General features: G+C 62.6%; 1 protein-coding gene across 1 annotated transcript in view; it reads left to right on the top strand.

Moving 5' to 3' along the window:
• MYO15A (myosin XVA) overlaps positions 1 to 21659 on the top strand; it is a 42456-nt gene that overhangs the window by 19690 nt on the left and 1107 nt on the right. Inside the window, exons 29-64 of the mRNA XM_064494800.1 lie at positions 408 to 643; positions 1863 to 2044; positions 2336 to 2408; positions 2604 to 2795; positions 3028 to 3188; positions 3295 to 3389; positions 3907 to 4030; positions 4227 to 4294; positions 4367 to 4444; positions 4599 to 4779; positions 4860 to 4992; positions 5327 to 5432; positions 5564 to 5636; positions 6571 to 6692; positions 6798 to 6857; positions 7298 to 7373; positions 7665 to 7780; positions 7902 to 8020; positions 9014 to 9155; positions 9594 to 9705; positions 9790 to 9864; positions 10192 to 10370; positions 10846 to 10961; positions 11204 to 11276; positions 11649 to 11721; positions 11939 to 12012; positions 12184 to 12266; positions 13620 to 13750; positions 14704 to 14798; positions 14986 to 15063; positions 15397 to 15493; positions 17167 to 17327; positions 18190 to 18323; positions 18926 to 19059; positions 19369 to 19502; positions 19948 to 20088. Coding sequence (XP_064350870.1) covers positions 408 to 643; positions 1863 to 2044; positions 2336 to 2408; positions 2604 to 2795; positions 3028 to 3188; positions 3295 to 3389; positions 3907 to 4030; positions 4227 to 4294; positions 4367 to 4444; positions 4599 to 4779; positions 4860 to 4992; positions 5327 to 5432; positions 5564 to 5636; positions 6571 to 6692; positions 6798 to 6857; positions 7298 to 7373; positions 7665 to 7780; positions 7902 to 8020; positions 9014 to 9155; positions 9594 to 9705; positions 9790 to 9864; positions 10192 to 10370; positions 10846 to 10961; positions 11204 to 11276; positions 11649 to 11721; positions 11939 to 12012; positions 12184 to 12266; positions 13620 to 13750; positions 14704 to 14798; positions 14986 to 15063; positions 15397 to 15493; positions 17167 to 17327; positions 18190 to 18323; positions 18926 to 19059; positions 19369 to 19502; positions 19948 to 20088 — 4227 coding nt within the window. The remainder of the gene's footprint in view (positions 1 to 407; positions 644 to 1862; positions 2045 to 2335; positions 2409 to 2603; positions 2796 to 3027; positions 3189 to 3294; positions 3390 to 3906; positions 4031 to 4226; positions 4295 to 4366; positions 4445 to 4598; positions 4780 to 4859; positions 4993 to 5326; positions 5433 to 5563; positions 5637 to 6570; positions 6693 to 6797; positions 6858 to 7297; positions 7374 to 7664; positions 7781 to 7901; positions 8021 to 9013; positions 9156 to 9593; positions 9706 to 9789; positions 9865 to 10191; positions 10371 to 10845; positions 10962 to 11203; positions 11277 to 11648; positions 11722 to 11938; positions 12013 to 12183; positions 12267 to 13619; positions 13751 to 14703; positions 14799 to 14985; positions 15064 to 15396; positions 15494 to 17166; positions 17328 to 18189; positions 18324 to 18925; positions 19060 to 19368; positions 19503 to 19947; positions 20089 to 21659) is intronic.

Here is a 21659-nt window from a genome sequence, read left to right as displayed (position 1 = left end):
GGAAATAGATGGGTCAGAACAGAGATGTAGGAGGGCGAAGGCCAGAGGGGTCCCAAGGCCTTGATGACAGGCCCAGAGCTGTGGTTTCACGCCAGAGGCCGGAGGGAGCCAAGGGAGGTGCTTTCATGGGAGGGACATGGTCGGGTATGCATGTTGGACGGTCCCCTGTGGGGCCTGGATGGAGGCCAGGGGTGCGGGGAGAGGGTGCTGTGTGGGAAGCTGTAGGTCAATGAGAACCTTGACTTTTCCCAAATGCTTAGCCACTTTGTGTCGGACAGGGCTGTTACACTGTAACATTTCACATGGGCAGGGGGACACGTGGGAAGGACATGAGAGAGATGCCCAGGGGGTGGGGACCGGGCAGGGACAATCTTCCAAGAGGCCCAGGAGACTCTGTCTGTGGCCAGATCCTGCGTTTCATGGGCGACCCCCAGCTGCACGGTGCCCGGGACAGCGTCTTCGGGAACTACATCGTCCAGAAAGGGCTGGCGGTGCCTGAGCTGCGGGACGAGATCCTGGCGCAGCTGGCCAACCAGGTGTGGCGCAACCCCAGCGCCCACAACGCTGAGCGGGGCTGGCTCTTGCTGGCCGCCTGCCTGGGCAGCTTCGCACCTTCCTCACGCTTCGACAAGTATCTGCTCAAGTGAGTGGAACCGAGCAGGGCCGGGGCGTGAGGATGTGAGGTCAGGCCAGGAGTGACGCTCTGTGCTGGGAGGCTCAGGCTCCGAGGCTGGCCTGGGGCTTCACTGGGAGGGTGGGAGTCTGGAACCCAGAGGTGGCAGGACCAGGGAGTAGGGAATTTGGAAGAGCGCATCCATCTCTCATGTCATGGGGGCAGGGGCAGGTACGGCAGGGTGGTTAGGAGTGCAGGCCCTGACAGTCTGTATTCAAATGAGCTGGGTGACCTTGGGCAAGTTACTTAATGTCTCTGAGCCTGAGTTTCCTCACCTATAAAATGCGGATGAGAAGAGTACCTGCTCCATAGGCTGTGTGAGGATTAAACGGCAAACACGTGTGAAATGCCTAGAACAGAGACAGGTGCGCGGTGTGTGCTCTGTGAGGGTAGCAACACCCTGGTGGCGATAAGATGGTGGTGGTGATGTCACCCTGCTGTGTGGTAAGGATGATTTCAGGAAAAGAGCTCAAGCAGGCCCTGGGCGTGAATCCTAGCTCTGCCGCTGACTTGCTGTGTGACCTGGGGCATATCATTGCCCGTCTCTGAACATCTTCTCTTACCTGTGACTTGGGGATGGTAACAGGACCCACCCTACAGGGTGGCTGTGAGTTGCGGAGGGTACAGAGCTCCCCCCGGACCACGTGCAGGAGGGCAGCTCCTTGGCCAGTCTTGTGAACCTGCTGGGGGTAGGGCCACCACCTGCCCGTCCAGCTTCCTGCGGCCGCTGCCCTAGGTTCCCTCTTGCAGCTGCTGTGGGCCGGCCCTTAGCGGGTGGGAGGGGCGGGGGTCAGGCTGGCTGGTCCTGGTTCGGGTTGCACCCTCACAGCCATCTCTTCTGTGGACGAGAACTTGGGGGCAGCCTCGGAGAGGGCAGGTAGTCACCCAGGGCTGCCTGGTGAGAGAACCGAGTCTCCGGGGTCCGGGTCTCTGTCCACGCCCTGCTCAGACCCCACCCTTTCGATGACGTGTTGCTCCAACAAGCTTAGGTGGGCCAAGCTATGACCTCTTCGGCCAGTCCTTGGATTGCTGTGCTGACTTGAGACACTCCGGGCACCCTGGACCCTTTCAGCCGGGCCCTGGCGCCCTGGGCTGGCCTGGGCCTCCCTTGCGCAGGCCTCGGGGCCTTCCCCACGCCCACCCGCCGGCCTCGGCTCCCTCTTCCTCCGGTGCCCACTCCTCCCCTCAGGTTCGTGTCTGATCATGGGCGGGATGGCTTCCAGGCCGTGTGTCAGCATCGCCTCATGCAGGCCATGGGCCGGGCCCAGCAGCAGGGCTCCGGGGCTGCCCGCACCTTCCCTCCCAGCCAGCTCGAGTGGACGGCTGCCCAGGAGAAGGCCGGCATGGCGCTGGACGTGGGCTGCCTCAACGGTGAGCGCCTTCCCTCCCTGCCTGCCCCTCCCTCCCCCTCCATTGGGGGCAGCTGGAGGTAGCAGCGGCCAGTAGCTCTGGGGTTAGGAGAAGCCCAGGAGGCTCTGGAGCTGGGAGGGGCCTGCTGGATGGAGCCCTGGAGAGAGGCTGGTGTGGGGGTGTGGGGCCAGGCCTGGAATGGGGGAGTGGAGCCAGGGCAGTGAGGATGTGAGTTTGGGGATGGGGGAGCGGGAGGCCTGGCCCACAGACACTCCTGCTCTGGGCTGAGCCCCACCCCTGCTGCCGCCCCAGGTGACCAGTTCTCCTGCCCGGTGCACTCCTGGAGTACGGGGGAAGAGGTGGCTGGAGACATTCTGAGGCACAGGTTGGCTCCTGGAATGCCCGACCCAGTGCACCCTTGTGCATCTGGCTTGAGGGGGTGGGCAGGAGGGCAGATCCCCCAGAGTCCCATAGGGTGTTCACTCTGGTCATGGTGGTGTCTGGCTCACATCCCCGGGCCTCCCTGGGCGGTCCTCTTGGCTCTCTTCCTCATTTCCATCCCTCCGTGTGCTGTCACCAGGGGGCTGACGGACGGCTGGCGGGGCTGGACGGTGGCCATGAAGAACGGGGTCCAGTGGGCAGAGCTGGCGGGCCATGACTACGTGCTGGACCTGGTGTCGGACCTAGAGCTGCTCAGGGACTTCCCGCGACAGAAGTCCTACTTCATTGTGGGTGCGGAGGAGCCCACGGCCGGCAGGGGAAGCCCCAGAGTGTAGGTGGCTCCCTGGGCCCCTCGTACAGACGGCCTCTCATGCACAAGTCTCCCCTCCCGGATACTGGGAGAGGCTGTGTGCATTCTGAACTTAGCTTCAAGGTTCTCGTGGGGGTGAGGCTCAGCACGGGTCCTGCCTCTAAAGGGAGGGAGTCAGCCACTTCCAGGGCACAGAGGATCGGGAAAGGAGGTCTCTCTGGAGTCAGTGCTCTGTGTTTCCCTTTCCCCACAGGCTGTTCGGGAACAGCTGGGACTCGGACGAGGAGGCGCCTGCTAGGCTCCAGCCCCAGGGGCATGTGCCCCAAGTGGCTGACTCTGATGGGTACTGCAGTCACAAGGAGGATGGTACAAATGGGGAGACTGAGGCCCAGAGAGGGACAGCGACCCACCAAGGTCAACCAGCAGTGGCAGCTGTCTCTGGTGGGAGGGAGCCTGGGGCTAGGGGTGGTGGTCAGCAGGAGAAAAGAACTTGACTCTTGTGTCCCCCCACCCTCACCAGACTCGGACAGCCTTGGAGAGCCCGCTGTGCCCCACAAGGGGCTGGACTGCTACCTGGACAGCCTCTTCAGCCCTGTGCTGTCCTATGGGGATGCGGTAGGGATGCGGCGGGGCGTCCGTGGACCACGGGCCCAGCACGTGCACACTGAGTTACACACTGGCAGGGCGACAGGGGCCTCTCACAGCCAGGGCCATGGGGTGGCACGTTCGGTTTGGGTCTCTGCTGGGGGCCAGGCAAAGGGTGAGAGTGTCCCCACAGCTGGAGGTGCTCCTGCTGGACACAGAAGGGCCCACGGCTGCAAGTCCAGGACCCTGCCCCCACCCCATGGCCCCCTTGCTCACTCCAGGAACTCCCAGGAGCCCCTCCATGGCAGGACGTGTGGCCCTGAGCAGGGCACAGCCCCTTTGAACCTCAGTTCACTCCTCTGTGAAAGGGGGTGGGCTGGGGCTCGCGGGTGTGGGAGGACCGATTCGGGTGCAGAGGCTGGGCACATGGCAGGTGCTGCCGGGGGAGGCCCTTGGATGGAGGCGGTGGCGGTGTCGGGTGCCTGTTGCCTTGGAACCTGGGGAACATGGCATTGAGGCGGTCACTTGAGCCACCTGCTGCCCCCAGGACCTGGAGAAGCCAACGGCCGTGGCCTGTCGCATGAAAGGGGGCAGCCAGCCTGGCGGGGGCGGCAGCAGCAGCAGCACCAATGGCACCGCTGGGAGACCTCCAGAGCCCAAGCCAAAGCCAAGTCAGTGCCTGCCCCCGGGTGGGTCCCAGGGTCGGGCAAGGGGGCCCTGTGGTTCTCAGGGCTCCTTCTGACCTAGAGCAGAGGCAGCCTCGGGAGTGGGGAGAGGGTGAGCCAGTGGGGGGCCGGGGGTAAGGAGTTCCCATTCCTCCCGTCCCCCCCACCTCTGGATCCACGCCTCCTGACCCAGCCCCCATAGTTCCAGGCCTGGACGCCTCCACGTTAGCTCTGCAGCAAGCCTTCATCCACAAGCAAGCCGTGCTGCTGGTGAGTGCCTGGGGGCTCCCCGGGGGTGGGGGCCGAGCCGGCTGCCAGGTCACTGCCACCGCCTCTCCCCAGGCCCGGGAGATGGCCCTGCAGGCCATGGCGTTCCAGCAGCCGCCCCTGAGGCCCGCCCCCAGGCCCTTGCCCCCAGAGGTGAGCCTGGCCCCCAGGTGAGTGCTGGGCTGCCCTCGGGCGTTGCGTATCTCTCTGAGTCAGGAGCCCCACAGCCCCTCCTGCGCAGACCTGGGGTCCCTGAGAGCAGACTGGTGTGTCCTAGGAAGCCCACCTCACACGCTGCTCTCCACAGAAACCTCTGGCGCTGGAGGCTCGGCCCAAGTTCGTAGGCACGGGACCCCCGGCCAAGCCCGTGCTCCTGCGCTCCGCTCCGAAGCCCGCGGCCCCTGCCCCTCTGGCCAAGGCCCCGAGGCTCCCCACCAAGCCCGTGGCTGCCCCCATTCTAGCTCAGGGCAGGGCTTCTCCGGAAACCAGTGAGTGTCCTATCCCAGCTGGGGGCTTCCTGGGACGGGGCTGGGAGTGAGGCCTCACCCTGTCCCCCGCCTGGCCACAGCGTCACCCTGCCCAGAGCTGGTTCGGTCCTCGACCCTCAACTCGGAGCACTTCCCGCAGCCCACGCAGCAGATCAAGAACATCATCAGGCAGTACCAGCAGCCGCCCCGGGGAGGCCGGCCCGAGGCTCTCAGGTCAGCCTGCCCACCCCAGCCCTCCAGCCTTCCAGCCCTCCAGCCCGGCCTCCTCGCAGGCCTGCATGCCCAGTGTCCGTGTGACCATCGGCTGGGTTAGCAGCGCACCCCCACCCCGGCAAACTTCAGGGAGGGAGTCTGTTCACTCAGATGGTCCAGACGTGTCCGCCGGGCAGAGGGAGGCTCAGACTGCTGTCTAGGTTGTGCTGTGTGAGCCCACGCCTGTCTCTGGTCCTTTCTGGGTCCTCATTTGTAGTGATGGGGGTAGGGGGAGAACTTCCCTATTGCGAGAGTTTGTGGCTGGAAGGAGGAGACTCAGTGTCCAACACAGCAGGAAGGACGGCAGGAGGGTCTTCGTGAAGCAGCCAGACCCCCACGAGGAGGCCCTGAGGATCCTGAAGAGGCAGATGAGCCAAGCGGCGGCGGCACCTGGCCCCCTGGTGAGGGCAGAGTCTGGCGGGGCCCAGGCAGAGCGGGGGGCCAGTGGGGCCTCTAGGGGAGCCTCCAATGCAGCTGCCCTGTAAGCTGTGGCCCTGCTGCCCCCTGAGCACTTGCTTTCGGGTGGGGACAGGTGCCCCGAGAGGCCGTGGCCCTGATGAAGCCTGTGACCAGCACACCAAGGCAGTCCCCGGGGCCTACTCCAGGTAAGGGCTGGGACGGGGGATGGGGGCAAGAGGGCAGGTGTCCAAGCGTATGATTGTGAGCACAGGTGAGTCTCGGTCTGTATGAGTGTGGCGTGTGTGTCCGCGTCTGGGCCCATGTGGACCTGCTGTGTGGACGTTTGTGTAATTGTATCAGCACTTACATAACGCTGATTTCAGGCCAGGCTCACCCTGGCTTTACTAAATCCTCACTAAGACCCTTCAACATGGGACCATTTGTGCCTGAAGATGTTACAGGCAGGGAGACAGGCACAGAGAGGTTAAGTCACTTGCTTGAGATCACACAGCTCAAAAGTGTCAGACCAGGGATATAAACCCAGGCCTCCTGGTGTCACAGTTGGAGCCCTAACCCTGCTTCAAGACTGCCATGGTGATCCTAGCAAATAATCAGCTCACATCGTGTCCCCACCACAAGGCTGCTGTGGCTCCTGGGGTAAACTCCAGACTCCTCCCTATGGCCCAGGAATCCTCCCCAACCTCGTCTCCTCCCACTCTCCCTCAGCACACCCTCTTCCTCACTGTTTCTGGGACACACCAAGCTCATTCCTGCCTCAGGGCCTTTGCCCTTGCTGTTCCCTCTGCCTAGAATGCTCACCTGGCCCCTGCTCATCACTTGGTTCTCAAACGTCACCTCCTCAGAGAGGCCTCTCCACCCACCCACACTGATGGCCCCTCAGGGCCCAGCCCCAGACTTCCCTAAGTCCCCCAGTTTTATTTCCACCCTGGCTGCCAGCACCAAGAGCTCTGTCCGTTCTGAGTGGTCTGCTGTGTCCTCACCTGCCAGAGGACTCAACTCCAGCAGCACCTGGTCTCTGCGGTCACCACTTGGCCCAGACGCCCTGGGTCTCTGTGTAGGGTGAAGGGCTGGGTGTGCCTGCGTGCTCAGGCCCGCTCCTGCCTGGCTCTGCCTCCCCAGCGCTGCCCTCAAGGTCCCTGGAGCCCGACGAGGACCCCTTGGAGACACGGCTGCACCGCCTCCTCAACCCCGACTTCTATGGCTACCAGGACGCCCCCTGGCGGATCTTCCTGCGCAAAGAGGTGCCTGGAGCCAGGCAGGGGTGGGTAGGGCAGTGGACCTGGTCAAGGCAAGCCCAGCTGGAGAGGGGCTTCCAGGAGGTCCTCACCAGAGCCCCGCCCCCACAGGTGTTCTACCCCAAGGACAGCTACAGCCACCCTGTGCAGCTAGACCTCCTGTTCAGACAGGTGAGGGCCTCCTTCCCCTCTGCCCCGAGGATTCAGCAGGGCAGTGGGCACTTAGACTAGCTGTCTGCAGATCCTCCTTCTGCTTCTGCACCCTTGGAGTTGGGGTCCCTGACCACAGCGAGGATGAGAGGCCATCCTGCCGAGTCCCCCAGCGTGGACAGGGTCGACGCACCCACAGTCCACGTAGTAGCCAGACGCACAGTCGGTCTGAGCTGGGCGGGGCCCTGGGGGTCCAGCCCAAGCCCCACCACGTACATCAGAAAGCTAAGACTGGGGAGGCAAGGAGAAAGGAGAGCGTGCTGTAAGTGCGGTCTGACTCACACACGTGACCCCCCTGCGGTGTGGAGGGGACCCCCGTTCCCAGTCACCCTAGAACAGCCCTGCCTGGGTTCCGGACTGGGGGAGTCCCACGGGCGGCCCGCATCACGGTTCACCCACAGATCCTGCACGACACGTTCTCCGAGGCCTGCCTGCGCATCTCCGAGGAGGAGAGACTCAAGATGAAAGCTCTGTTTGGTACCACAGAGGAGGGAGGGACGTCCATGCGGCCTCCCAGCCCCATCTGCCTCCCAGACGCCCCTCCCTGCTCTACTCTGGGCCTCTCCCATGGCTGGGCTGCAGGTCGGAGTTGGGCTCTGCCTGACTGGCTGTGGCCCAGCTGTCTTTCTGTCTTTGGCCATCAGTTTCCCAGTGTGGACACTGGGCGCGTAGTGGTCCGATACCTTCTTGCTGAATGTCAGCCTCCCTCCCTGCAAAGTGGGTCGGCAGGGGAGGGGAGAAGGTCCTGACCCGACCTGTGTCCCTCAGCCCAGAACCAGCTGGACACACAGCAGCCGCTGGTGACGGAGAGCGTGAAGCGGGCCGTGGTCAGCACCGCGCGCGACAGCTGGGAGGTCTATTTCTCCCGCCTCTTCCCCGCCACGGTGCGCGCCCCCTCCCCGCCCCCTCCCCGCCCACGGTGCGGGCCCCGCCCACCCCCTCCCCGCCCAGGGGCTCTAGGGATGAGGCTGGAAGACCCTCACATGCCTCTCCTCCCCACCGCAGGGCAGTGTGGGCACCGGGGTGCAGATCCTGGCTGTGTCTCACACGGGCATCAAACTCCTGCGGATGGTCAAGGGCACCCGCACGGCCAGCGGGCAGCTGCGGGTCCTGCGCACGTACAGGTGACCGCAGACGGCGGGGGCGGGGCTGGCCAGACACTGGGCTCACGAACGTCAGCGTTTCCTCACCGACTTTTCCCGTAGCCAGTGACTGAGTACAGTGGGCCCTCCGTATCTGCGGTTCCACATCCACAATTCAACCCATCGTGGGTGGCAAATATTCAGAAAAACAATTCCATGAAGTTCCAAAAAGCAAAATTGGAATCTGCTGTGCACCAGCGACTATTTACATAGCATTTACATTGAGTTTAGAGATTACAAGTTACCTCGGTGGTTGAAAGTATTTGCGTGCACGTGTGCAAGTTATATGCAAGTACTAGGGACTTGAGCACCTGTGCATTTGGGAGCCCTCGATGGGCCCTGGAACCCCCTGGATACTGAGGGATGGCTGGACCTACCATGTGCCGGGTTGTACCAAGCTCTTGAATCAAGCCCACCTTGGGGGTGGGGAAACAGGCTCAGAGAGGGAGGGTGCTTGTCTCAGGTCACACAGCCAGGAAGTGGGTGAGCTGGGAGCCCACCACCGCAGCCCTGCCCTCACCGAGCTCACTGTGCAGGGCGGGGGGGCCGACTGAGCTCTGAGCAGCCAGGTTCAGATGCAGCCTGGAAGGGAAGGGTGCTTCCTGAGTCCCCGGCTCCCCTCCCAGCAGCTGTGTATAACAGCACAGGAATAGAGCCTCACTCACCAATTAGGTAAAAGCTCTTTGCCTTAAAAGATGGAAACAGTTTGCTCACTGAGTGGGAGAGATTTGTGTGGGCAAAATCTGGAAGGTTGAACTAAGAGACGAAAACCAAATAAAAGGCAAAAGATCGGGGGGAGCTGGAAGGTGCGGGTTCACAGGGTGGGGCACCGCACTGCGGCTGCAGACGAGGGGTCTGGAGGCCGGGAAGCTCCCCGGGTCCTGGGGCAGGGCAGCGGAGAAGGAGCAGCATGGCTGCGGGGAGCATGCCCCTCTGGCCCAGGGTCCTGCCCTCATGCCCCATCCCCTCCCCCAGCTTTGCAGATATCCTGTTTGTGACTATCCCCTCCCAGAACATGCTAGAGTTCAACTTGGCTAGCGAGAAAGTCATCCTGTTCTCTGCCCGAGCTCACCAGGTCAAGACCCTGGTGGACGACTTCATCCTGGAGCTGAAGAAGGTTAAGGCCTCCTACCGACACCCCCAGCAGGGCGAGGGCCCAGCACCGGGCGCTCCCACCCCGGATGTGCCAGCCACACCTGCCTAGGAAGCGCGGATGTGCGCTTGTCCAGGGCTCTGCCCTTACCCGGGGTGCCCTTCCACCAGCCTGCTCCTCCAGAATCCTGTACTCACACCTCAAGGTGTCCCAGCACCTCTGGGCTCCACGGCAGGCAGCGGCATTCCTCCCATTCAGCCGGGGCTGCACTGCCCGGTTCAGTGGCACCGTCCCCCCACCCCTAACTCCTTGTAGAACAGGAGCCCCAGGCCTGGAGCAGGCATAGCCCTGCGTCAGGCCCAGCATGTCCCCTTCCCTGATGGATCCAGGAGGAATGGCTGCTGGGGGAGGGGCAGTAGGGGGATCGGACTGCAGCCCTCACCCGGCCCCTGGCTGACCCAGGACTCAGACTACGTGGTGGCTGTGAGGAACTTCCTGCCCGAGGACCCCGCGCTGCTGGCCTTCCACAAGGGCGACATTATTCACCTGCAGCCCCTGGAGCCTCCTCGAGTGGGTCAGCGCCGCGGGACGGGGTGGGTCCCCAGGGAGAGGTGGGGCAGGGGCCTCCCCAACAATGCTGACAGAGCCTGGCCTGCAGGCTATAGTGCTGGGTGCGTGGTCGGCAAGAAGGTCGTGTACCTGGAGGAGCTGCGGCGTCAAGGCCCCGACTTCGGTGGGCACCCTGGGACCCCAAAGAGGGCAGACGCACAGTGGGTGTTCTGGTGCCCCGAAGGGCCTGGCCTGGCTGCAGTTCCCAAGGGGGCGATCCAGCCCAGCCCTTCACCCGCACATCTGGCTAAAGGGTCTCCGAGGGTTGAGCTGCGCTGTGTTCTTTTCTGCCACCTGTCCCACTGAGGGAGGGAGGGCCTTCCCTCCGCTGAGCCTGGGTCCTCTTCTGTAGCTGGCTCCGAGGCAGGCCTGCCTCACAGAGAGGTGTCTCTGGGCCCCGAGTCCCCAGATGAGCCCCTCCTGCTGCTCAGAGCCCTTCCCCACCCCCTAGGCTGGAGGTTTGGAACCATCCATGGGCGCGTGGGCCGCTTCCCTTCTGAGCTGGTGCAGCCTGCAGCCGCCCCTGACTTTCTACAGCTGCCCACCGAGCCAGGCCGGGGCCGTGCTGCTGCTGTGGCCGCCGCCGTGGCCTCGGCTGCTGCTGCACAGGAGGTGGGCCGCAGGAGGGAGGTAAGAGCGCAGGGCCAGACCGAGGGGTGGGCACAGCAAAGGGGTCAGCCTGACTGTGGCATGGAGGGGAGGGGGGTCAGCCCGGGTGGGCCATCCTGCGGCCAGGCGACCTTGTAGGGCCAAGCAGACGTGTGACCCACAAGATGTAACCAGAGGTGACTGGAGGTGTGGCCAGTGGGTAGGGAGGATGGGGGTTCAGCGGAAGGGTTGTGACCAGGCCAAGGTGGGCAGGACCAGCCTCTGCCGGCCAGCAGGTGAAGTCCTCCTGGGAAGGGGTGGGGCCTGGTGAGTGATGCGGGCTGGGTTCCGTGGCTCGCAGCTCGCCAGGGCAGAAGGAGAGAAAGGAGTGAGGGGCCAGGTCGGTGGGCCAGGCATGGGGGAGCAATGGAGGCAGCTTGAGAGGGTCTGGCAGTCAGCCAGGGGTTGCCCTGGGTCAGCTCTGCCAGGTGGGCTGTGACAGATGGCCCTCTTGCAGGGTCCCCCAATCAGGGCTGGTTCCGCTGACCGTGGGGAGGACGGCCTAGCTCTCCCACCGTACACAATGCTGGTGTTCGCCCAGAAGTATTTCCGAGACCCTCAGAGGAGACCTCAGTGAGTGGTGGCCCCACCCCTCATCCCCACCCTGGGGAAGGCCTTCTTGCAGCCGCCCAAGCGGGGAGGCCCCAGTTCTGGTGGAGGGATGAGAAACCACCCAGAGGTGAGACCCGCCTGCGGCCTCCACTCCTGAGCCTTCCTGCCCAGTGGGCTGACAGTGGGTCAGGTACACGCGTGAGAAGGGGATGCAGCCAAAGGCTCAGAGCAAGACAGGTCCGAAGCGTCCATTCCTGTTGCAGGGATGGCCTAAGGCTGAAATCCAAGGAGGGTCGGGAATCCAGAACTTTGGAGGACATGCTTTGTTTCACCAAGGTGTCCAGCCCCAGGCCCCAGGTTCCCCATGATAAAATGGTGATATGAAAGCCCCTCCAGGCCAGCCTTGTCCTCAGCGAGACCCCCTCCTTCCTACTCTCAGCACCCTGGGGGCCTGGATTCCTCCCAGGGGCAGCATCTTCCCCAGTGTCTGGCCTGGCTGCCTTTTGGTGGCGTGGACCCTCATGTCCTAAAACAGGAAACACCACATGGGCTTACCTTGCACTCCCCTCCTGACCCAGCCCCTCCTCTGTCACAGGCCCCTCCCCTCCTGACCCAGCCCCTCCCCTGTCACAGGCCCCTCCCCTCCTCCCCCAGCCCCTCCCCCGTCACAGGCCCCTCCCCTCCTGACCAGCCCCTTCCCCCCCACAGACCCCGCTCCAGGATTCCCTCATCGAGCTCAGCGACAGCAGCCTCAACAAGATGGCCACAGACATGTTTCTAGGTGTGGGGGTGGGGCTGTGGCCAGGGGGGACCCGGCAATGTATGACCTCTGCTCACCACCACTGCTGCCCTCAACTCAGATGTGGGGCCCCTCAAGAGAGGGGGAACCCCCGCTCCCCTGGCCACTGTTCTCCGGGAGGGGCCCAACTCCAGGGTCCCCTGAGGTGGGCGGGCAGCTGGGGTTCTGGTGGCCTGAGTGGGACAGGTGTTTCCTCCAGCTGTGATGCGGTTCATGGGGGATGCCCCGCTGAAAGGCCAGAGTGAACTGGATGTGCTTTGCACCCTCCTGAAGGTCAGTTCTCTCTCTGCTCTGTGACTCAGTTCCCCCATCTGTCAGCCAGACTTGCAGGACTCTGGGGTGGGAAGCTTCTTGTGTGGCCCAGAGAAGAGTGCGTCCCTCTGGTGCCTGGGGAAGGGACACCAAGCCTGTTCTTATGTGTGGCGTGGGCCTGCCCTCCTACAGCTGTGCAGGGACCACGAGGTCATGCGGGACGAGTGTTACTGCCAAGTCGTGAAGCAGATCACAGACAACACCAGCACCAAGCAGTGAGTGGGCTTCACCTTTCCCTTCTTCCCTTCCCCACCGTGTCCATGCTCCAGGAGGGACCAGGTCAGCCTCCCACCTCCCAGCCTGTCCTCCGCGGTTCTCTTCCTTTCATCCTTTTCCTCTCTCAGTAGGCAGAGCACATGTATTTGAAATTGCTTGGTCTGGGACAATCCGTTTTTGGTCTCTGAGCTTAAGTTTCCTCGTCTGTAAAATGTACTGATAAGGTATAAGTCCAGGTTCTTGGCTGCAAGTGACAGAAACCCTATTCTAGCTGGTTTAAGCAAAAGAGGGTTCAGGTAATGGGACTTCAGGCATAGCTGGATCCAGGGTCATCAGAAAGCAGAATTTCCCTAAATCCTATCCATGCTTTCCTCCGTGTTGATATCATTTCCAAGCAATATATTCCATAGATTGGCAAAATGGTAGCTCTAGAGAGACATTTCTCAGCTCAGCAATCCCAGGGAGAGCAAGACTGACCCAATATTTGCAACAGAAATGCCCAAGTCCAGTCTTCCTGGCCTGACTTGGTCACATGCTGAGCCAGCCACAATGGTTGGAGGATAAAGAGCTCTGACTGACTAGACCTGGGTCATGTTCCTGTCCCCAAACCAATCACCATAGCCAGAGGGAAGCTGAACTTTAATTGGCCAGACCTGGCTCCCATGCCCATCTCTAAACCAATCACAGTGGCCAGGGGCTGCAGTGTTCTCATTGGCCATTACTGGCTGTGGTACCCAGCTCCAAACCACAGGGAGCTGGGGAGGGGTGGGTGGTTTCCCAAAGGAAGCCCAAGTGCTGTCTGCAGACACCAGAGGTCCCTACAAGTGAAACCCTCACTCTAGGGCAGCTCGAAGGTGAACTTCCATGTCTCACACATGACCAGCACATGGCAGGGACCCAAAATGTGTGCTGCTCTTGTTACCCCTGGGCCACCCTCCTGTCCACTTGCTCTCGTTCCCCAGGAATTTCAGAACCACTCAGCGCATCCTCCTGCCCTTCTCACCCGGCCTTACCTGTCACTACCTCTGCACAAGGTCTCCCTGGCTCCTCCTTCAAGGACCTTCACTCAGCAGCCTCTCCAGCCAGAGAAGGCTGGCTTCTTTGTGCACATTGTTCATACCACCAGCCTCATCCCTGTCCCTCCCCACCTCCCACCCTGGACTCCCAATAGAACACACCTTCTGCCTGGCTCTGGGACCCATCCACCCTGCTCTCACAGGGCAGGGAGGGGCATCCTCAGAAGACAGGAGCTGCTTGAGAGCCAGAGGCCTCCAGCCCAGTCGCAGGAGACCCCTGGCATGGCAGTGTAGTGCAGTGGCCACCTGCGACGAAGCCCCTGTGTGTCCTCACAGGGACAGCTGCCAGCGGGGCTGGAGGCTGCTGTACATCGTGGCTGCCTACCACAGCTGCTCCGAGGTCCTCCAGCCACACCTCGTTCGCTTTCTCCAAGATGTGAGCCGGATCCCAGGCCTGCCCTTCCAGGGTGAGGGGCCAGCAAGGAGGGACTAGGGCCAAGGGCAGATGGCAGGTGGCTGGGCAATGTTTACTGGTATCAGTCCACTCCCCAGACACTTGGGGAGGTCCTATGGGGTGACCTAACGGGCAGGATGGCATATCAGGGGAGGCTTCCTGGAGGAGGTATTGCTCTGGGTAGTGAGCACATGGGAGGGGTTTCTAGGTGGGCTGAGTAGCAGGAGTAAAGGCCCAGAGGTGGAGATGTGTGGCATGTGGGAGAGGAGGACAGTGGGTGGCAAGGCCCTGCTTCCTTGGGTCTTCCGGAAACAGCAAGGGTCTCGAGTGGGTCCAGGCGGGGAACTCCCAAGGATTGTGTCAGGGCCTCGGCCTTTTCCCATTGGAGTCCAGGGAAAGGGGTCACTCCTCAGCCTCACCCACCGCCTTGTTTCCAGAGAGACCCCTGGGTCCCCCTGAGAAAGAGGCCAGGGCCCCTGTGGCCACCACAGCAGCCATGGTGGAGACAGGGCGCTCACTCTCTCTGCCTCTGAGTCCTCCTCTGACTCAGTTAACAAACTTGCCTGGACTCAGAGGTGCAGAGACTCAGCTCCAGGGATGGCAGCAGCACGTGCCCAGAGCACGTGCGTAGCCGGAGACACAGGGAAACAGATGGAGGGTCTTCTGCACGGGCCCCTGGGTAAGGTGGGGGGTAGTGAGGGTCCCAGCTGGCGGGGCACAGCCGCACCACCACAGCCACACAGCCTGTTGCAGGGAGCGTGCAGGCCTTAAGCACGTGGGACGTTGGTTCGAATCCAGCTTTTATACTCTGGCTCCTGATCTTGGGCAAATCACTGCCGTCTGAACTGCCTCCTTAGCCACTGAAGGGGGAGCAAACACCCACCCCAGTGGGCTCAGGGCTGGGGCCAGAGGAGCCCCTTCCTCCGCTGCCCACCCTGGATGAGGCGCTGACTCCTGTCTCTGCAGGGATCGCCAAGGCCTGTGAGCAGAACCTACAGAAAACCCTGCGCTTTGGTGGCCGCCGCGAGCTCCCAAGCAGCATGGAGCTCCGGGCCATGTTGGTGAGTTGGGGTGGGGGTCGAGAGAGACAGCCCCCCAGGCACCCCGTTGCGTGCCAGGCCCCGTGTAAACGTGAGCCGGTGCGTGCCTGCGCCTGGCCGGGGCCTCCTGCGGCAGGGACAGCGGCTGGCTCAGATCCCGGGGCCCAACCCGTCCCGTCTTCCCGTCTTCCCTCTCCTTCCTGTCCAGGCGGGCCGTAGTTCCAAGAGGCAGCTCTTTCTTCTCCCCGGAGGCCTCGAGCGCCATCTCAAAATCAAAACATGCACCGTAAGTGAGGGGACGCCTCCAGCGGGCATACCCTCCACCCCTCCGTCTCTCCAGGGCTGGCCCCAGGGTGCTCAGTTCCCCCAGCTCCCCCACAGCCCTGCAGGGCAGGATTTATTCTCAGAGGAGCAGAAGGAGCCTTGGGGAGGTGGGGCCTCCAGCGCCGGGTCACACTGCAGATCAGAGACGACGGCCGGCTCCCAACCTGAGTCTCTCAGACACCAAAAGCTGGGCCCCTTCCCTGCGAGAGGCCAACTCCCAGAGGCTGCCGGGACCCTGGCCTCTGCAGGGTGCTTGGGTGGGCTCAGGGGCAGCCTCCCTCTTCCCTCCCCGCAGGTGGCCCTGGATGTGGTGGAGGAGATCTGTGCTGAGATGGCTCTGACGCGCCCCAAGGCCTTCGATGAGTATGTCATCTTTGTTGTCACCAACCGAGGTGAGTGGCCAAAGGACGGGGCGTGCCGGGCTCACGCCCCCACTCCACCTGTAAGGCCCAGGCCAGATGCCCCTTCCCCTAGGAAGCCCCTCGGCCCACGTGGAGGGGCCTCTCCGTGCACCGAGCACCCCCAGCCCTGCGTCCGCCCATCTGTCCCCCCTGCTTCGTTTTCTGTGTTTGTCTGGCCTAGCAGGCTGCGAGCTCGTGGAAGACAGGGCCCTCTCTGGACCTCTCTCTGCCCCTTGGGGCCTGCTCAGTGCTTCCCTTCATGCCACTCCTGGAGCCCACGAGCACAAATTCTTTTTCCTGCCTCTTATGCCTCATAGTGGCCATCAGAGCCCCCCACCTGCCCTGGTCTCACCAGGCCCTGCTCAGTGTCACCAAACCCTTTCCACCTGCAGCCTGAGACCCTGGCCCTGCCACCAGCTGGTCAGCTCCACCCACCTCCTGCAGCTAGCCTGTGGCTGCCTCAGCTCTGAGCCGCATGCACTCGGCCCTGCTTGCCCGACGTCCAGCCAAGACACAGGGCAGGGGAAGGTGGTAACAAAATGGTCCAAATAACAGAATTTATGGAGCAGATGCTCTGTCCCAGGCACGGGTGGAAGTCCCTAATCCTGTAACCTGACTTCATCCCCACCACAGCGCTGCGAGATGAGACTCACTCTTCCCGCTAGCAGATGGGAACACTGAGGCCCAGGGAGGCGGTGTTCGTCTCCTGTTGCTCCTGCCAAAACAAATCACCTCATGCTTAGTGCCTCATAACAACACACGTTTATCATCCTTACGGTTCTGAAGGTCAGAGTCCGGAGATCAGTGTCCTCAGGGCTGGCTCCTGGAGGCTCTAGGAAGGGGTCTGTTTCCCGGCCTTTTGCAGCTTCTGGAGGCTGCCCCATGCCTTGGCTCGGGGCGCCTCCCCCACCCTCAGAGCCAGAAGTGCAGCGCCTTCCTGTATCCCGCTCTTTGTTCTCCCTGACTCCCTCTCACAAGGATCCTTGAGACCACACTGGGTCCACCTGGGTGACCCGGGATACTCTCCCCATCCCAAGGTCCTTCACTTAGTCACCTTCCAGTCCCTTCTGCCACGAGGCAGCACGTTCGCAGGTTCTGGGGATGAGGGCGCCGGCATCTTTGGGGAGGGGCCGTTACTCAGCCCGCCACAGGGGCCGTGGCTCACCCAAGGCCACACAGTTGGGATTTGGACCCGGACAGTATGGCCAGTCTGAGGATGTGTATTACCCTGCCACCCCCTTTTTGGTAAAATCTTACCGAAGGTGTGGGGTGGGGAGCAGGAGTGTCAGTGCAGGAGGTAAACACTGAAGCCTCTCGTGCAGGCTGAGACCCACTCAGTGCCGGACCCCCGTGCTCCCCGTCCCCCCGAAGGACGCCTGCAGAGAGGCACCCACTGGGTCTCCTGAGTGAGGCCTGTTGTGCTTGTCCTTGTCCCCAGCCTGCTCCAGAAAGGGGCTGGGCCTTCTCTGTGTGTGGGCTGGGGCGCGTCCCCAGGACTGGGTGGGCCACAGCTTTGAGTTGGTGTTATCCCCACCTGTGTCATCAACGTCCACAAACAGGGCGCCTGTCCCACAAGCGTGCGCTCCATTACCGAGGTCGCCGTGTCCCAGAGCGGGGAGGGTCCTGACATGCGTGTCCCCACCAGCCGTCCTGGCTCCCCACAGGCCAGCACGTGTGCCCGCTTAGCCGCCGCGCCTATATCCTGGACGTGGCCTCAGAGATGGAGCAGGTGGATGGTGGCTACATGCTGTGGTTCCGGCGTGTGCTCTGGGATCAGCCACTCAAGTTCGAGAATGAGCTATACGTGACCATGCACTACAACCAGGTCAGCTCCTGGGCTGCTCGGAGGCTCTGGGACCTTCCAGGCTCCCCTGGGCCTGTGACCCCGCAGCTTTGATATTTGAGGCCTTCGCGGTTCAGGCCTCGCTGACACTTCTACACCGAGGCCTGTGCTCCCTGCCTGGTCGCGGAGCTGTCCAATGCCGCCGTGGCCCTCACTTGCTAATAAGCAGGCCTCCGCAAGGCATCGCTCCATCCGGCCTGCCCCTCCGGTGTCTCCGCTTCTCTGAGTCCTCCCGGTGAGGCTGCCCGGATGGCATCTCTCCATGAGGCCCTCTGACCTCCTTCCTCCTGTTCCCCTCCTGCGCTGAGCTCGGCCTGTCCCTTGCTCAAAGGCTTTGCGTGGCCACATCATGTTTGTCTTGAGGTCACTCCCCTTTGAGACTCGGTCCTCTAGGTCAGGGTCATGGAGTTTACAAAATCTGGTTCTCCCTCCTGCACTGACATTTGTGGATGTGCTTGGACAGAGAGCGCGTGTTTCTCTGAATCTGGTGCCAAAGCTTCAGCAATTCTGAGTCCAAATACAGTCACTTAGCTCTCACAGCCTGTGGGCCAGCAGCCCCCTGGGGACGTGTTGAGATGCGGCCCCCAAGTCCTGCACACAGCAGTGTGAGTGCTGGCTCTTCCCCGGTCTTGTGGGAACTCCCACGTGGCTTCCAGGCCACAGCCCCACAGCCCAGCCTCACATGCCTGTGCCAGTGTTCCCCGAAGCCCGGGAAAGTGACGGGCTACCCACCCCCCGAAGCGAGTGGGACTGGCGCCGTTAAATGTCTGTGTGTGTGCCTACCCTGGGTGGAGGCGTGAGCAGAGGCCTGCCTGCAGCCCCCGACCTGCATGCTGCCCCACAGGTGCTGCCCGACTACCTGAAGGGCCTCTTCAGCAGTGTGCCAGCCGGCCGGCCCAGCGAGCAGCAGCTGCAGCAGGTGTCCAAGCTGGCTGCGCTGCAGCACCGGGCCAAGGACCACTTCTACCTGCCCACCGTGTGAGCACCCGCCCGCCTGCCAGCGCCCCCCACCCCCCGCCCTGCTGCCCTGAAGGCCTGGCCGGGATGGGCCTACGTCCCCAGCTCGCCATGTGAGCTAGGCCCCCACCTCTGGGCATAGCAGGTGCCTTCCGGCTGGTACTGAGTGCATGGCAAGTTTAGATAAAAAGCTTTCAGCACACGTGTTGGGAGAATGGGACAGGCGGGGGTGATGGCGCTGGGGGCCAGCCTGGAGCCCGTGCTCTCTGCCCCTGCTCTGCCCAGCCGCGCGTGGTGGCTTTGCTGTTTACCCCACCGTGCTCGACTCACCTTTCTGGCCTGGGCTTCTCCCTGGGCCAAGGCTGCAAAGGACGAAGCCACCTTGGGTTCAGGCCTCAGCCTCACTCAATCACCATGTGACCCTGGACTAGTCGATTACCTTTTCAGAGCCTACGTTCCCTCCACAAACAGGGCCTAGTGGTCCCACCAGCGGTTATTGAGCGCCTTCTGTATGCTCAGTGCTGCGCTCACCCACCTTCACCCTGTCCACATGCCCCAGCGTTCAGCTGTGCAGGTTTTGCACAACCCTCAACTGCACTCAGGCTGGCTCTCCCCTCCTCCAGGCGGGAGGTCCAGGAGTACATCCCGGCCCGGCTCTACCACACCACAGCCGGCTCCACTTGGCAAAGCCTGGTCAGCCAGTATCGGCAGCAGACGCAGGCACTTAGCCCCCACCAGGCCCGCGCCCAGTTTCTGGGTAAGAATCCAGGGCTGGGGGAGAATCATGGGGGGCTTTGCTGGGCAGGGTGGGGATGGACGCACCTTTTTCTTTGTACGAAGCCATTTTCGGTGCTGTCTAAGGCCCCACTGAGGTCCAGGTGGCCCTGGGCAGATGGCCAGGAAAAGGCAGCTGGGCTGGGATGGAGGGCAGCTAAGGTGGGATGCTGGATAGGAGGGAACCCGGCCTGGGGGCTGGTGTGCTGGATGCAGCTGAGGGAGGACTCGGGCTGCAGGGCTGGGCCCTGGCCATCCCTGAGGAGCCCTGGTCACCTGCTCCCCCCACCAGGCCTCCTCAGTGCCTCACCCACGTTTGGCTCCTCCTTCTTCTTCGTCCAGAGCTGCAGTAGCCTGGCCGTGCCGGCCCCCTGCATCCTGGCCGTCAACCAGAACGGCCTCAGCTTCCTCAGCACCGAGACCCATGTGAGTGGTGTCAGCCTGGTGCCGTCCCCCTCCTCACCCCTGAGCCCTGGGAGGGTGAGACGTGCAGCTCCCGCACTCACCCCGTGTGCTCTGCGTTTGCTCCTGGGACCAGAAGGAGCCCCAGACTAAGAGGGGCAGGTGCTGAGAAGCAGCTTCGATGTGAAAGTCAGGGCGCCACTGGCGTGTCCTGAACCTCTGGGTCCCAAGTATTTAGAACAGTGCTTGGCATGCTACACATGCATGCAGCAGCGTTTGTGGAATCAGTTTCACAGGTGAGAAACTGGTCCAGAGAGGTAAAGCCACTTGCTCCAGGTCACACAGCAGGTCACGGGGGAACGAGTACTCAGACTGGCGTGTTCTGCCTCCTGCTGCTCTGATCTCCAGGAGAGGGTGTGGGTGGGCAGGACTGTCCCACCCACAAGCCTGTGTGTCCCAATGCCCCCAGGAGCTGATAGTGAAGTTCCCCCTGAAGGAGATCCAGTCGACGTGGACCCAGCGACCCACGGCCAGCTCCAGCTACCCCTACGTGGAGATCGCACTGGGGGACGTGGCTGCCCAGCGTACCATGCAGCTGCAGCTGGAGCAGGTGGGTCACCCAGCCCCCTCACTCCCTCATTCCATTCATCAGGCTCTTCTTTGGGCCTGGCTCTGAGACAGGTCAGGTCCTGGTCGCACCCCAGGGAGCACCCAGGCCACTGCAGGGGACAGAACCAACCCAACACCGCACAGAACTGCGGGTCATTAGGGCAGCCTCCCACGGAAGCATCTTGGCGGTGGGATCATGGGAAGGGGAGGACCCAGGTTGTTTGCAGAATAGTGAGAACAGGGGCAGGGGAGGTCTTGAGGGGCCTTGAATATAAAGCTGAGAATCTGGGGCTTCCCCCTGAGGGCACTCGGGAGCCATAGAAGGTTGGTGAGAGGGCAGGGACGCAGGGAATTTGAGGACGTTCACCTGGGCTGAGGCTCAGAGGGTGGATTGTGGGGCCTGGGATCGAGGGTGTGGCGAGCAGGGTCCCCAGGTGACAGGGAAACTGAGGCCCACATGCTCTGTGCCTCCTCATATTTGCAGCAACTGTGTCTGCACCTTAAATGCTATGGCCAACCTCTGGGTCAGGCAAGTCCAGTTCTCCCAGCCCTCAGGGATGGGGCAGGACCAGAGTTCTCACCCCCTTGGAGAGAGGGGATGGAGGTCCAGAGAAGGGACAGAATCAGTGCTAGGCCCCCACGTCTGCCCTGGCCAGCCCCCCATACCCCCTCAAGGTCTGGGCCCAGGACCACTGCCCACACCAGGGCCTGTCTTGGAGGGGCTGCTACCCGCTGGCAGGAGAGAAGGGCTCCATCTACCCAGCCCACCTCTGAGGGACAGGCCAGAACAGGGCCCCTCAGGCCCCTGTGCCCCTTAGAGAACCCACCACTGGGGACCAGTCCGCTTCCCACTGCACCCCAGTCCTGCTCCTGCTGGGGTCACCCCAATCTCAGCCTTTCCTGTGGCTCAGCCTGCTGCCCAGAACCCCCACTCTGAGCTCCCACGCAGCGGACCCGCCACCTCGAGCCCGCCTGTCCGCTGCTGCTTGGGCTCCTTTTCCGGACCCCTCCCTTGGACAGACCTTTTAACCGTTGCTGTGTCTCACCCTCTCCCTCAGCACCCTCCCTGGCTCCGAGGCTTCCAAAGCCAGCTCTGCTGAGACACCACCCCCATATTTCTGTCTCCTGCCCTGACCCCCTCAGCATCACCCTTGGAGACCAACAGGCTCTACACTTACCTCCCCCAACCCCGGAGCCCTTCCCCTCCTTGCCCCTCTCTTCCTACCACTGTGGCCGCCACTCACCCTCTCCCCTTGGCTCGCTTGCCCCCATCCCTGCCCTAGACCCCATGCACTCGCTGTCCCCTGGCCCTGGGCTGCTCTTCCCTGGCATCATGGGGCTCCCTCTCTCCCTCCCTTTATTTGGGTTTCAGCACAGGCATCCCCTCCTTCTAGAAGCCTCCCCGACCCTTCTCCTTGCTAACCACTCTCTCTGCCTCAGGAGCCCCCTTCTGGCTTGGAAACCACTTAGTTATGTGTTCCCATGTCTCTGTCTCCCCACTAGAATGTCAGCCCCAAGAGAGCAGGGCTGTGCCCACCTTGTCCACATTGTGTCCATAGCACAGTGCCCAGC

Source organism: Camelus dromedarius, chromosome 16 (assembly GCF_036321535.1).
Source record: "Camelus dromedarius isolate mCamDro1 chromosome 16, mCamDro1.pat, whole genome shotgun sequence".
NCBI lineage: Eukaryota > Metazoa > Chordata > Mammalia > Artiodactyla > Camelidae > Camelus > Camelus dromedarius.
This window is presented reverse-complemented; position numbering and strand designations above follow the sequence as displayed.